The sequence below is a fragment of the Carcharodon carcharias genome, chromosome 20 (genome assembly GCF_017639515.1).
Source record: "Carcharodon carcharias isolate sCarCar2 chromosome 20, sCarCar2.pri, whole genome shotgun sequence".
Lineage (NCBI taxonomy): Eukaryota > Metazoa > Chordata > Chondrichthyes > Lamniformes > Lamnidae > Carcharodon > Carcharodon carcharias.
Genome location: NC_054486.1, coordinates 35,251,804 through 35,266,212, shown reverse-complemented (window position 1 = coordinate 35,266,212; position 14,409 = coordinate 35,251,804). Strand labels below are relative to the sequence as shown.

At 41.4% G+C, this 14,409-nt stretch overlaps 1 protein-coding gene across 4 annotated transcripts in view; it reads left to right on the top strand.

Annotated features, from left to right (window-relative positions):
- tmem62 (transmembrane protein 62) overlaps positions 1 to 14,409 on the top strand; it is a 71,579-nt gene that overhangs the window by 23,741 nt on the left and 33,429 nt on the right. For all 4 annotated transcript variants that reach the window (XM_041215209.1, XM_041215206.1, XM_041215207.1 and 1 more), the window contains one exon: positions 780 to 904. In XM_041215209.1, the coding sequence (XP_041071143.1) occupies positions 786 to 904 (119 nt within the window). In that variant the 5' untranslated portion in view covers positions 780 to 785. The remainder of the gene's footprint in view (positions 1 to 779; positions 905 to 14,409) is intronic.

Sequence of the window (14,409 nt, the reverse complement as noted above, 5' to 3'; positions counted from 1 at the left end):
TGTCCTTTAGGGGAAAGAAACCTGCCGTCTTTACCTGGTCTGACCTTTATGTGACTCGAGTCCTACTCCAACGTGCCTGACTCTTAACTGCCTTCTGAAGTGGACAGTAGACTGTTTTGCACAAACAGCATTGTGATCATGACCAGATAATCTGTTTTAGTGATGTTGATTATGGGATAGACCAATTTCCATTCAGAGACTCAAGCATATAATCCAGGCTGGACTCGCAGTGCAATACTGAGGGTGTGCAGCACTAGTGGAGGTGCTGTCTTCCAGATAAGACATTAAGCTGAGGTTTGCCTTCTCAGGTGGATGTAATAGATCCTGCAACACTATTTGAAGAAGAACAAGGGATTTCTTTGGTCCTAGCCAACATTTATCTCTCAAATGCTAGAACAGATTATCTGGTTGTTTACCTCATTGCTGTATGTGGGACTTTATGCACATTCTGGTGCTACTTTTACCTAAATTACAGCAATAATACTTCAAAATCAATTAATTGGATGTAAGGCCCTTTGGGATGTCAAATACAAATGCAAGTTCTTTCTTTCTTTAGTGCATAAGTACCAACAGTATAGATCATTCCAGTGCAGGGATAGCTGCAGCCTGTGTGTACTAACCTCTTAATTGAACACAGCAGCTTACCTTACAGGAAAGCAATCTGCTGTATATGGGGTGGGATGAGAAGAAGACTGCTGGAAAATGGGGAAAATACAGGATGGGGTACTGGGTGGAAGTTTAGTAAACAATAGCATCAGTAAATATCCAATATTTTGCAGAATAAAATGGATGAATTGTCAAAGCTAGCATCTGAAACAGTCAACAGTAATCAAACCATTTGGCTTGGCCATTACACCACCTCCACTATCATCTCTGCCTCTCCCGGAATACATCAACTCATGAGGTAAGGGCTTTTCTTTTTAACTACAAACCTGATATGGGAACATAGAATAGGATGAAGCCATTTGGGCCTTTGAACTTGTTCTGCCATTCACTTAAATCATTGCTGATCTGTATCTTAACTCAAGGAACCAACTTGGTACCATTACCTTTAATATCTTTAACTATCAAAATCTATCAGTTCTGATGAAAGCCCATTGACCTGAAGAACTTACTCTGTTTTTATCTCAGCTTCTGTGCTTCCAGCACTTCCTATTTTTATTTCAGATTTGCAGCAGTATTTGGCTTTTGTAAAAGTCTTATCAACCTCAACAGCTTTCTGGGTGTGAGTGTTCCAGATTTCCACTATTCTTTTGTGTGAAGAATGCTTCACGACAACTCCTCTGAATGGCCTGACTCTGATTTTAAGGATAGGCCACTGGCCACTTCCACTTGAGGAAACGGTTTCTCTCCATCTACCCTTCAAATCTTTTAATCCCTTCGTAAGGAACATATCTTTTTATTTCGATTGGACTATTGTAAAGAACGTATCTTTTATTTTCTGTTGGACTGTGGTAAAATTACAATGGCTGCAGTTGAAAGACATGTCCACTGGAACATAGTGAGAGACATATACAACGTTGCAGTCCTAGAACAGAGTATGCCATGAAAGACAGGATGATGCCAGAAAGGAGTCCTGGACCAAGGCAGCTGCCTGACAACAGCACTTTTTTGGCTCCTGACCAGGTGACCAGGTTTTGTGTGAGAGCAATGCATTATAGCTCCTAGCCTGAAAGGAACAAGACCTAAAACCCCTTTCTTATGTGGGTCGAAGATTCTAGTAATGCCACGATAATAGCTAGCTTTTTTTTTCTCCTCATAGTCCTATAGCCTGCCCTCTCTGAAACCCCTGTCAAGAGGCAAAGGGGAAAACCACTGTTTGAGCATTTGCCTTTCAAAGTCTCTATCAGTGAACTACAGACTGAAAATGCTGGTAGTCCACCTTGTCATCAACAAGAACAGAAAGGAATTTGGAAGCTATCGATCAAAACCAACCCATCGAATCCTGTACCCCGGATTGGTGCTATTGAGCTGTTTTATCCCACCCTTAAAATCCATGGTATGTGTACGCGTGCAGGGATTTAAGAAGGGGATAGATTTAAGTTATAGTGTTAGAAGCTATCGGCTCATATTTCTCTCTTTTGTCACTGGTTAATAACAGTTTGTTCAATAAACAGTTATTTACTTATTAAGTTTACAAACCTGGTGCTCGTATTCTGTTAACCTAAATTAAACAGTTAGGTAGAATTGGGCAATCTTGTGGTTTGATCAAACTTTTCACATTTGTCACAGCTCGGGGAGCAGTGGGGCTTAATATTACAGCGCACTATCCCTAATGGATCGTGACAAAGTTTGGGATTTGGATTTTAAGGATAGGCCTCCTAGTTCTGGCCACTTCCACTAGAGGAAACTGTTTTCTCTCCATCTACCCTTCAAATCCTTTAATTCCTACAACACACCAATTAGACCATCCCTTCATCTTCTACATTCAGGGGAGTACAGGCATAGTCTCTGCAATCTGTCCTCATATTTTCAATTAATTTGCAAATTCTGGAATCTGGAAATAAAAGCAGATGGCTCTAGAAACACAACAGGCTTGTTGGCATCTTTAAAGAGAAAAGGTGGGTTAGCGGTTCCACTCAGAGGCAGGACCCAAGTGAACGATCCCCACTCAATGTCAAATGCTGTTGTATCTAATGGGCTTGTTCAATAATTTTTGTTTTTATTTAAATGTAAGTCACAACAACACAGGAGGACATTCAACAGCAAACTGTTAAACGCTGAATGGGGCCATGCAGTTATATCCGAGGTAGTGTTTCTTCCTTTTATGTAAAATCACTCCCTTTTCCAACAGTGTGGATTATTCCAGGAGGGGTCTATTGTGGATGCACCTTTTCATGACTGTGTTCTAACACCACATTGATCAGGAGGCTGTGATTTTAAATGATTTCTGGAGCTCAAGTTGAGAGAGATAAGCAAGTCTTGGCCTTTTCTCCGTTGGGCTACCTCGTGGAAACAGGGAATCCCATTTTTTTGGGAGGAGGGATGGAATGGTGGACAAAGAGCTCAAAACATTGCCATGACTAGTCTCAGACATGGACAATGATGACTGGGGAGAGGGGGGAAGGGACTGGCTCCTGTGGCACTGTGTTGCAGCAAAGGTCACCACATTCAAGAAAGGCCTAAAAGCAAGAATGACTGACCGAAGGAAAGAACAAATAGAATAATAGAATTGTACACCATAAAAGAGACCACTCAACCCATTGCACTTGTGCTGTCTCCTTGAATGAGCTGTCCATTTAGCCCCAATCCCCGAGTAAGTTTATGGCTCTTTGTTGTCACACCGTGTTGGGTCAGGGGACTGTGAATTTCAGTGCTTGTAGGAGGCCAAGGCTAAACAAACACCGAGATACACCTTGTGGGCATTTGATTGTAAGTCAGGGCAGGTTATTTCAACCCAATAGAATTGGATGAGAAGGCCACATTAATCTGTTTGAGATGATTCCAAGAGAGGAGGACAATTTCTCATAACTTCTTCATGGATTTAGAAGCTGATGCTAAAAGGATTAGATGTAGTAGGGTGCAAAGAAGCTCATGTGGATCATAAATATCAGTATAGACCTGTTGGGCCGAATGACCTGCTTCTGTGCTGTAAATTCTGTGGGATAATGACAGAACCACAGTAAGTGATTATAAAGCTATCTAGTGCAGACATAAGATCAAATATCCAGTGAAATGCAATAGTTCTTATTCCTGCATTGTAATTGTGTTTGTGGAATATAACTAGTCCGCATGGAGGAATAAAGATTGTCAAGTCATTGGCGATACCGTAGTGAGCACCTGTGGGGATCAGGGAGCTCTTGCATTGATGGTAGAAGGAGCAGTCTTGATCTGCTGAATACTTTCTCTCATTCCATATTTAATGTATTTATGTCATCATAAAGCGTGAGAGCAAAACTTAAGCTAGTAACAGGCGTGTCTGTACCTTGAGGGCATGCTCATAGCCGGCCACATTTTTGAAATAGTTCTATAAATTCTAAGCCTCTCTATTGAAGTTGGAACAAGGAATTCCTGATGATATTGTTTATGTCCAAACTTCGCTTCAATCAGCAAACTTAGGGAGGGAAGATATCACTTTAGTTTTTGTGCTCAAAAGTGCAGGGAACAGAATATTTAGAGGTTGGGACACCCTGGCCTTAAGTTTCCTCTACATCAGCATTCTGAGACGTGTCGTACGGAGACAAATAATTTAAGTGCCTTAAAAGTTTGTGGAAATTTAGTTGCGATCTACTCTTGTAACGACAACGCACCCAGGCATTCTCCATCTTTTAGGGCCATCCAGCAAATCCTGTCTCTGAAGTCTGCAGACACAACTGCTCACAGATACAAATCCAGACCACACCCATAAACCAGCCTGTGCCTGTAGAATTGACCACAGCCAGAAACTGGTAGTAACCACAAAACTGACCACATTCTGACTGTCAAGTTCAAGCCTCCTGTGATCACACTTTCCCAGGTGCACTAGGAAACAGTCGCTTTCCTGGTCTTCTAATTTTTTGAACATGGTGGCGTCGTGGTATTGTCACTGGACTAGTAATCTAGAGATCAGGATTCTGCTCTGGGCACCCAGGTTCGAAACCCACCATGCTAGATGGTGAAATTTGAATTTAAGTAAAAATCTGGAATTAAAAGCCTAATGATGACCATGAAACCGTTGCCGATTGTCATAAAAACCTATCTGGCTCACTAATGTCCGTTAGGGAAGGAAATCTGCCGTCCTTACCTGATCTGGCCCACATGTGACTTTTGACCCACAGCAATGTGGCTGATTCTTAAGCACCCGCTAAAATGGCCTAGCAAGCCACTCAGTTGTATCAAACTGCTAAAAAATCTCAAAGGAATGAAACTGGACGGACCACCCGGCATGAACCTAGGCACCGGAAACGACAACGGCAAACTCAGCCCTGTCGACCCTGGAAAGTCCTCCTTACTAACATCTGGGGGCTTATGCCAAAATTGTTAGAGCTGTTTCATAGCCCTTTAGACAGCACCTTCCAAACCCACAACCACTACCATCTAGAAGGAAAAGGGCAGCAGATACTTTGGAGCATCACCACCTGAAAATTCCCCTCCAAGCGGCTCACCAACCTGACATGGAAATATATTGCCGTTCCTTCACTGTCACTGGGTCATAGACCTGGATCTCTCTCCTGAATGACCCTGTGGGTGCACCTTCTTGCAGCGGTTCAAAAAGGCTGCTCACACCACCTTCTCAAGGGCAATTAGGGATGGGCAATAAATGCTGGCCTAGTCAGCGAAGCCCACATCCCTTGAATGAATAAAAAAACTCAGATTTGCTCTATATTTTCCACTTTTTTAAATATAGTTTTATGATCTGAGTCAGGTTAAAAATTGTAAAGCTTTTCTGATTGTAGATTTTAAACCTGCCATGCCAAACTCGCATTAATAATGGTGAAATGAGTTGAAACTATAAATTTTAGGATTCACATTTTCTGGGGTCCTGGACAAAGGCTACCTCATCCTCCTGGAATGTGACTTGTATTGTATTGTATAAATATTTCCAGCCAAGCCAACACAAAGGCTTTGTAGACGATAAGTCTGCACCAGCCAGCTATGGACAAGGGTAGAGCTATTTGTGACTCTTAATTTCCAATGTTGTGCTAATGACCCCACTGTTACCTCCTCCAAAACACAATGGTTTTCAACCAGGCACCTCGCTAGCCGAATAGCTCGACCGAAACCACCTTGTCACTTGAATTCCTTTAATGATACAGCATTGGAATTTTATCTTTGGTCCCTGTTTGACCTCAAAAGAGAAGCAGGACTCCAGGCAAGCAGCCTGTGTCTGTCTACCATTTTATCATCTAACAGGTGGCAGCATAAAGAGCTCTACTGGAACATTAGAATCTCTGTATCTGTGCCTTCAAGACTAATTCATCTCTATGTGTCTTCTCCCATCATGGAAGTCCTCGTTTCTGGAAAGTTGGATCACCCTGCAACCATTCAGCCTGCTAATCTCTGAAGGAATATACCACTGGACTTTTGATTCAGGACTCACATGAAACCATAATTCTTATTTTTATTGTGGTCTTCGCCCTGAACCCATTTCTTTCCCTTATCTTCCTTCTATTGTACGAAAGCAAAAGGTGCAAAACCCCTTCCCGCGTTTTGTGTACGTGTAAAATAAACTACCCCTGCTGTGGGGTTATTAATAGAGGATTGGATAACTTCAAAACTGAAGGGTTGGGGAAAATATGCCACCACTTATAAAGGGGGAAATCAAAAACACCTTTCTGTTTACAGACAGGTAGTGAGTGGAGAAATGAGGGCTGTTTAAATTAATCCCCCTCCCTTCCATAACAGTATCTACCCCGTTGAATCCTTTGATCATCTTACACATCTCAATTAGCTCACCCCTTAGTCTTCTTTACTGAAGGAAATCCATGCCTAGCCTATGTAATCAGTCTTCATAATGTAACCCTTTTACCTTCATTAATCAGAAGTAATACTGATTCATGATGTACCAGAGTTTCACACACTGATTTACATTTGAAGTAGGATGAGTGCTGTTATGTAGGCTGTTTAGGGTGAGAGAATGGGGTAATTCCCACTGTGATCAGTGAGCACTCACAGGTCAGGAATGAATCTCTCACCACCAAGAGCAAAGTTTAATTTGAGGTGTTAGTGGACCAGGAGCCAATGTAGGTCAGCAAACACCATGTTACTGGGTAACTGGAACATGGGTATAAAAATGGTTCAGACACCAGCTGCCATCTATACAGTTTTTACATAAAATGAATGGGAAAGAATGATGAAGGAAGTGACGTTCATTCAGTCAGGATTTGATGGACGGATCTAAAAGATGGAGAATTCCTGGGTGTGTTGTCATTACATGGGTAGATCACAACAAAATTTTCATGATCTTTTAAGCTACTGAATTTGTTTGCCTCCATACAATGCTTGTGTCAATGCAGACGCAGAAGAAACTCAAGGCCAGGATATTCAATCTTTGTAAATATTCTGTTCCCCAATGTTAGCACCTTTCACTTTTGAGCACAAAAACTAAAGTGAAATCTCCCGTCCCCAAGTTTTCTGATTGAAGCAAAGTTTGGCTATAAATAATAATATCATAAGAAAGTCCTTGTTCCCACTTCAGTGGAGTGGCTTAGAATTTAAAGAACTATTTTTTAAAAAGTGACTGGCTATAAGCATGTCCTAGAGGTACAGACACGTCGTTATTGGCTCAAGTTTTGCTCTCTCCATTCTTGATGACATAAATAGATTACATTTGGAATGAGAGAAAGTATTCAGATTGAGACTGCTCTTTCTACAGTCAATTTAAGAGCTCCCTGATCCCCACAGGTGCTCACTACAGAGCACCACTTTATCTTCACAATCTCTGTTCTTCAATGCAGACTAGCTGTACTCCACAAACACAATTACAATGCAGGAATGAGAACTATTGCATTCTATTGGTTGTTTGATCTTATCTTTGCACTAGATAGCTTTATAATTATGTTCTGCAGTTCTGTGATTTTACAGCACAGAAACAAGTCACTCAGCCCAGCAGGTCTATGCTGAAGTTTGTGATCCACATGAGCCTTACTACATCTAATTCTTTTAGCATAATTCTCTTAAGTATTTAGAAGCTTACGAGGAATTGTCCTCCTCTATTGGAACCATCTCCAAGAGATGAATGTAGCCTTCTCAATCAGTTCTATTGGGTTAAAATAACCTGTCCTGACTTACAATCAAATGCCCATAAGGTGTATCTTAGTATTTGGTTAGCCTTGGCCTCCTGCAAGCATCTAAATTCACAGTCCCCTGACCCAACATGGTGTGACAACAGAGAGCCATAAACTTATTCAGGTATTGGGGCTAACTGGACAGCTCATTCGAGGATCCAGCACAAGTATGGTGGGCTAAATGGCCTCCTTTTTGCTGTGCATTTATTCTATTTGTTCTTTCCTTTGGTCAGTCATTCCCACTTTCTAGTCCTTTCTTGAATGTGCTGCAACACAGTGCCACAGGAGCTGTGATCCAACGCTTTCCCCTGTCTCTCCAGTCACCATCATCCATGTTGAGTCTAGACATGGCAAGATTTGAGTCCCTTGTCCACCGTTCCTTCCCTGTTCCAAAAAAGTGGGATTTCCTGTTTCCATTCCTGGTTCCATGGAGAAAGGACAAATACTTGCTTATCTCTCTCAATTTGAACCCCAGAAAGAATTTAAAATCACAGCCTCCTGATCAATGTGGTATTAGAACACACAATAGAGCCACAAAAAGATGAGTCCCCAATAGACCCCCTTGTTCAACAATCCACTCTGTTGGAAACAGGGGTGATTTTACATAAAATGACGTAACACTACCTTGGATCCAACTGCATGGACCCATGCAGCTTTTAACTGTTTCCATTGGATGTCCTCTTCCTGTGTTGTGACTTACATTTAAATAAAAATGGAAATCACTGGACAAGTCCAATAGGAGCGTTAGCATTTTGGAAGGAGGAATTATGGTATTTGCATTTCGATGGGGATCATTTGTCAGGGTCCTAGTGCCCCATCTTTTCTCTCTCATAATGCTGACAAGCCTGTTATGTTTCCAGCTTCTTCTGCTTTTCAGTTTTCAGTTCCCAGGATTTGCAAGTTATGTGAAAATATGAGGACAGGTTGCATTGATTAAGTTTGTATTCCTTTGAGTGTAGAAGAGGTGAGTTGAGACTGGGATAGTAGTAGTATAAAGGGCAGAGAGAAGCAAGAGTTGCTAGTGTGTGTTCAGGAAAATTTTCTGCAGAGATATGTTTCTAGTTCAATGAGAAAGGAGGCTCTGCTAGATCTAGTTCTTGGGAATGAGGTGGACCAAGTGGATCAAGTGTCAGTAGGAGAATATTTAGGGGACAGTGATCATTGAATCATAAGTTTTAGGATAGATATGGAAAAGGACAAAGAGCAATCCAGAGTAAGAATAATTAACTGGGGCAAAGCCAACTTCAATTGGGTAAGAATGGATCTAGGCTAGACAAACCGGAATCAAAGATTGGCAGAAAAAATGGTAACTGAACAATGGGCTACGTTTAAAGAAGAGAGAGTTCAGACACAGTCAAGGTATATTCCCATGAAGAGGAAAGGTAGGGCAAACAAATCCCAAGCTCCCTGGATAACAAAAGAGATAAAGATTAAGATGAAGAAAAATAAGTGTGCTTATGACAGATGTCTTGTGGTTAGTTCAATTAAGAACCAGGCTGACTCTCGAAGGTTCAGAGGGGAAGTGTAAAAGCAATTAAGAGAAGCTAAGAGCGAGTATGAAAAAAGACTGGCAGTGAACATAAAAGGAAATCTTGAAGTTTTCTATAGGCATATTAATAGTAAAAGGGTGGTGAAAGGAGGAGTGTGGCTGTTTAGGGACCAAAAAGGGGATTTGTGCATGGAGGCAGAGGGCATGGCTGAGGTAGTAAATGAATACTTTGCATCATCTTAATCAAGGAGGATGCTGCTGCCCAGGTCTTGATGAAAGAGCAGGTAATTCAGATACTTGAAGCATCTAAAATTGATAAAGAGGAGGTATTGGATGGGCTGTCTGCACCTAAAGTTGCTAAAGGCACCAGGACTGGATCAGATGCATCCAAGGATACTGAGGGATGTTAGTGGAAACTGGATATAATTTTCTAGCCTTTCTTAGACTTAAGGGTGGTGCCAGATGCCTGGGGGTTTGAAAACATTACATCCTTGTTCAAAAAAGGTGTAAAGATAAGCCTAGCAACTACCAGCCAATCAGCTTAACTTCAGTGGTGGGGAAACCTCTAGAAACAATTAATTTTGTCCCAAATTATAGTCACTTGGACAAATGTGGGTTAATTAAGGAAAGCCATTAACCACTTGTTAAGGGCAAATTAAGTTTAAATAACTTGCTGGAGTTTTTTGCTGAGTGCTGAGGTAAGCGAGAGGGTTGATAAGGGTAATGCTATTGATGTGGTTTGTGCATGGTCTTCCAAAAGGCATTTGATACAGTCCCTCACGACAGACTTATGCGAAAAGTTACAGCTCATGGAATAAAAGGGACAATATGGATGTGGCAACCTGGATACATAATTGGCTGAGTGACACAAAACAGAGTAGTTGTTAATAGATGTTTTCGGTCTAGAGGAAGGTTGTAGTGAGTCCCCCAGGGGTTGCTGTTGGGTCCCCTGCTGTTCCTGATATATGTTAATGACCTAGACTTTGGTGTACAGGGCACAATTTGAAAATTTGTGGATGATATGAAACTTGGAAGCATTGTGAACCGTGAGGAGTTCAGTGTAGAACTTTAAAAAAGATATAAACACGTTGATGGAATAGATGGACAAGTGACAGATGAAATTCATTACAGAAAAGTGTAAAGTAATTCATTTTAGTAGGAAGAATATGGAGGCACAATGTAAAATAGGGGGACAATTCTAATGGGGGTGCAGGAGCAGTGGTACCTTGGTACATATGTGCATATATCATTAAAGGTGACAGAGAACGGTTAATAAAGCATCCTAGGTTTTATCAATAGGGACATAAAATACAAGAACAAGGAAATTATGTTAAACTTGTATAAAACACTGCTTCGGCTTCAACCAGAGTGTTGTGTCTAGTTCTGGGCGCGACACTTTAGGAAGCATATAAAGCTATTACAGAGAGCACAGAAAAGATTCACAAAAATTGTTTCAGGGATGTGGAACTTCAGCTATGTAGCTAGATTGCAGAAATTGTGACTGTTTTCCTTGGAGAAGGGAAGGTCGAGAGGAGATTTGATAGCGGTGTTCAAAATCATGAACGTTCTGGACAGAGTAGATAGGGAAAATCTGTTCCCATTGGTGGAAGGATCAAAAATCAGAAGCCATAGCTTCTTTTGCCAATTATCTTAAAGCTATGGACACATGAGAAGAAACTTTTTCACACAGCAAGTGATTAAGATCTGAAATGTGCTGCCTGAGAGAGTGGTGGAGGCAGGTTCAATCGAGGCATCCAAGAGGGAATTGGGTTATGATCTGAAAAGGAAGAATGTGCAGGATTACAGGTAGAAGACAGAGGAATGGCACCAGGTGACAGAGATGACAAGGTAACTAACTCACCCCCTCGCTCCACAAAGCCTGTCCACCATCTCCAAGGCACAAGAAATAAAATGGAATATGTCCACTTGCCTGGATGGGTGCAGCTCCAACAACGCTCAAAAGCACAGCACCCAGGACAAAGCAGCCCTCTCGATTGGTGCCGCATCCACCACCTTTAACATCCACTTCCTCCACCACCAACGCACAGTGGCAGCAGTGTGTACCATCTACAAGATGCACTGCAGCAACTCACCAAGGCTCCTTCGACAGCATCTTCCAAACCTGTGACCTCTACCACCTAGAAGGACAAGGGCAGCAGATGCATGGTGTTATGGACAGGAGATGGATTAATTTAAACAGCCCTGATTTTTCCACTCACCACCTGTCCGTATACAGAAAGGTATTTTTGATTTCCCCCTTAATAAGAGATAGTATATTTTCCCCAACTCTTTAGTTTTGGAGTTATCCAATCCTCTATTATTAAACCCACAGCAAACTTGAGATAAGGTAAAATAAGAAGGGTAGTTTATTTTACACACGCACACAAAACTCAGGAAGGAGTTTGCATTCATACAATAAAAGAGGGATAAGGGAGAGAAAGGGGCTCAGGGCAAAGACCACAATAAAAATAAGAATTATGGTTTAATGCAAGGCCAGAGTCCAGTAAGTCAAGGTCTGTTGAAGGTTCTTTCAGGTGGCTTTGTTTGGCAGAACTCCTGGTCTTCGTCCTAGGAACTTGGTTGCAGGTTGAGTCCATTGAAGATGCAGCAAAATATTCTTGTATCCTGGGTATTAGTTCACTGTGAAGGTGAGATACAGGTTTCTTCCTGCAAATCAGGCTTCGAGAGAGATGGAAATCAAAGGCTAGCTTGGAGTCCTGTTCTCTTCGAAGGTTAAATCACAACTTGAAGATAAAATTCAAAAGCTGTATAATTAAAGGAATTCAAACTGCTCAAGTCTCCGTCATGTGACAGGATGGTTTCGGGTCAAGCTATTCAGCTAACAAGGTGCCCTTGTTAAAACCAATTGTGTTTTGAGCAGGTAACTGAAGGACCATTAGTACAATGTTAGAGATGAGAAGTCCCAAACAGCTCTACCTTTGTCCAGGGCTGGCTGGTGCAGATGTATCATCTATGAATCCTTTCAATTGGCTGGCTGAATGTTTATACAATACAAGTCATATTCCAGGAGGATGATGAGGTGAGCTTAGAATCTTCCAGAACTACGAGCATGTGGTCAGCTGTGGCCATTTTATCAGACTAGCCATTGGTCCATTTTGAAAAAAGTAAAGAGTTTATAAAGTAGACAGGATGATATGGATACATATATATATTTTCCTTCCTGTCTTCTGTTCATGACAATGGAAACACCACCACCTGCAAGTTCCCCTCCAAGCCACTCACCATCCTGACGTGGAAATGTGTCGCAGTTCCTTCACTGTCACTGGGTCAAAATCCTGGAACTCCCTCTCTAACAGCACTGTGGGTGTACCTACACCACATGGACTGCAGCGGGTCACGAAGGCAGCTCACCCCACCTTTCAAGGACAGTTCGGAATGGGCAATAAATGCTGACTTAGCCAATGATGCCCACATTCCATGAACGACAAATTTTAAACGAGTCCACGTGGTGTAGGTACACCTATGGTACTATTAGGAAGAGAGTTCCAGCATATTGACCGAGCAACATTGAAGTAATGGAGATATAGTTCGAAGTCAGGATAGTGTGTGACTTGGAGGGGAGCCAGCAGGTGGTGGTGTTCCTATCACTTGCTGCCCTTGTCCTTCTGGGTGGTAGTGATCATGGGTTTGGAAAGTTCTGCCGAAGGAGTCTTGGCATATTGTTGCAGTGCATCTAGTAGATGGTTCACATCGCAGCCACTGTTCATCTGTGGCCAAGGCAATGAATGTTTAAGTGCATGATATGGTGCTAATCAAGCAGGCTGGTATTGAGTGTTGGACTGCTTTCCTGTTCTGTTTTCTTTCGTTACTTTAAACACTCATCGGTTGTAACAACCGTGGAATCAGATCTTTGTCTTTAATAAGCTCAGGCTACACAATTCAACATGAACACCCAGTCAAGTCATATAATACAATTCCATTAATGTAATTCTTTTGTATTGAGTTCACGATACACCATATGAACTTGGGTACTACACTTCACAATTCCAGCCTGATAACAGCAAACAGCGCTTTAGTCAAAACACTCACACCAATTCTACCTTTTGATCCCCACATTCTACTCAAACTAACACTAAACTACAATGCATCAAAAGACAGAAAGTGCTGACTTCAGATAACATGAAGCCAAGAAGATACACTCATCACAATCTCTCTTATTGATTCTGCTAACATGATGTTGTGGTCCACTTAAAGTCTTTAATTAATTCATTACTATAAACAGTGACCAAACAACCAGTTGCAGACATTCACGACATAGATGAATGGATTTCCATTTCCTTCAGCTTTGTGAAGCATCCCATTGAGCAGAATTAAAGCTGTTTTAACTCCATGTGTGCTGATCCCACAAACAACGAGGTACATTGTGATACATGTTGTTGGAGCAGCACTCATCAAGGCAAGTAAAGAGTATTCCATTACATATCTGACTTGTACCTTGTAGATGGTGGTCAGGCTTTGGAGAGTTGGTGTTATGGCACAGCCGATAGTAAATGCTGGGTTCTTCAAATCCCAAAGAGAAACTTGAAACAACTGCCACAACTTGTTTTGCAATTTGTATAAATTTCAGGATGCATGCCTTGAATTCAGTAGTAATAAGACCACCAAGTCTTATAGGTTTTTACAAAACTAGATTAAACATTTATTCATAAAAGAAATGATTTTAAGCACATATACATGTCTACAAATTACTACTATGATAACTTCTAAATCCTCTAATTAATCTAACTCCCAGTTACACTTTTGTTAAGGCAACAATAAGACACCTAGATTTTAAAAGACCCAGGCAAAGAAACATGATACCTTGAACCAGCAGAATTGAAAGTGAGTTTTCTTAACTTTAATTCGTTGTAGACAGCAGCTTGAGGCGTAGATGTTGAAGACTTTTCACACTTGTTAGATCTTAAAATACCTACCGTTGCACACAGCCTTCGCTCCTTTATACATATTTTCCCCACTGGATGCAAATTCCCATTGTTTCATTATGACTTTACCTTTCAGACAAAAATCTCTCACAGTACTAATTTTAACCAGTAATCTTTGGGAAAAGTAATCACACTGTTTCTGAACTTCACCTGGCTAGGTGACACATTTCACCAAGATAAAAGCAAAATACTGCAGATGCTGGAAATCTGAAACAAAAACAAAAATTGCTGGAAAAACTCAGCAGGTCTGACAGCATCTGCGGAGAGGAAA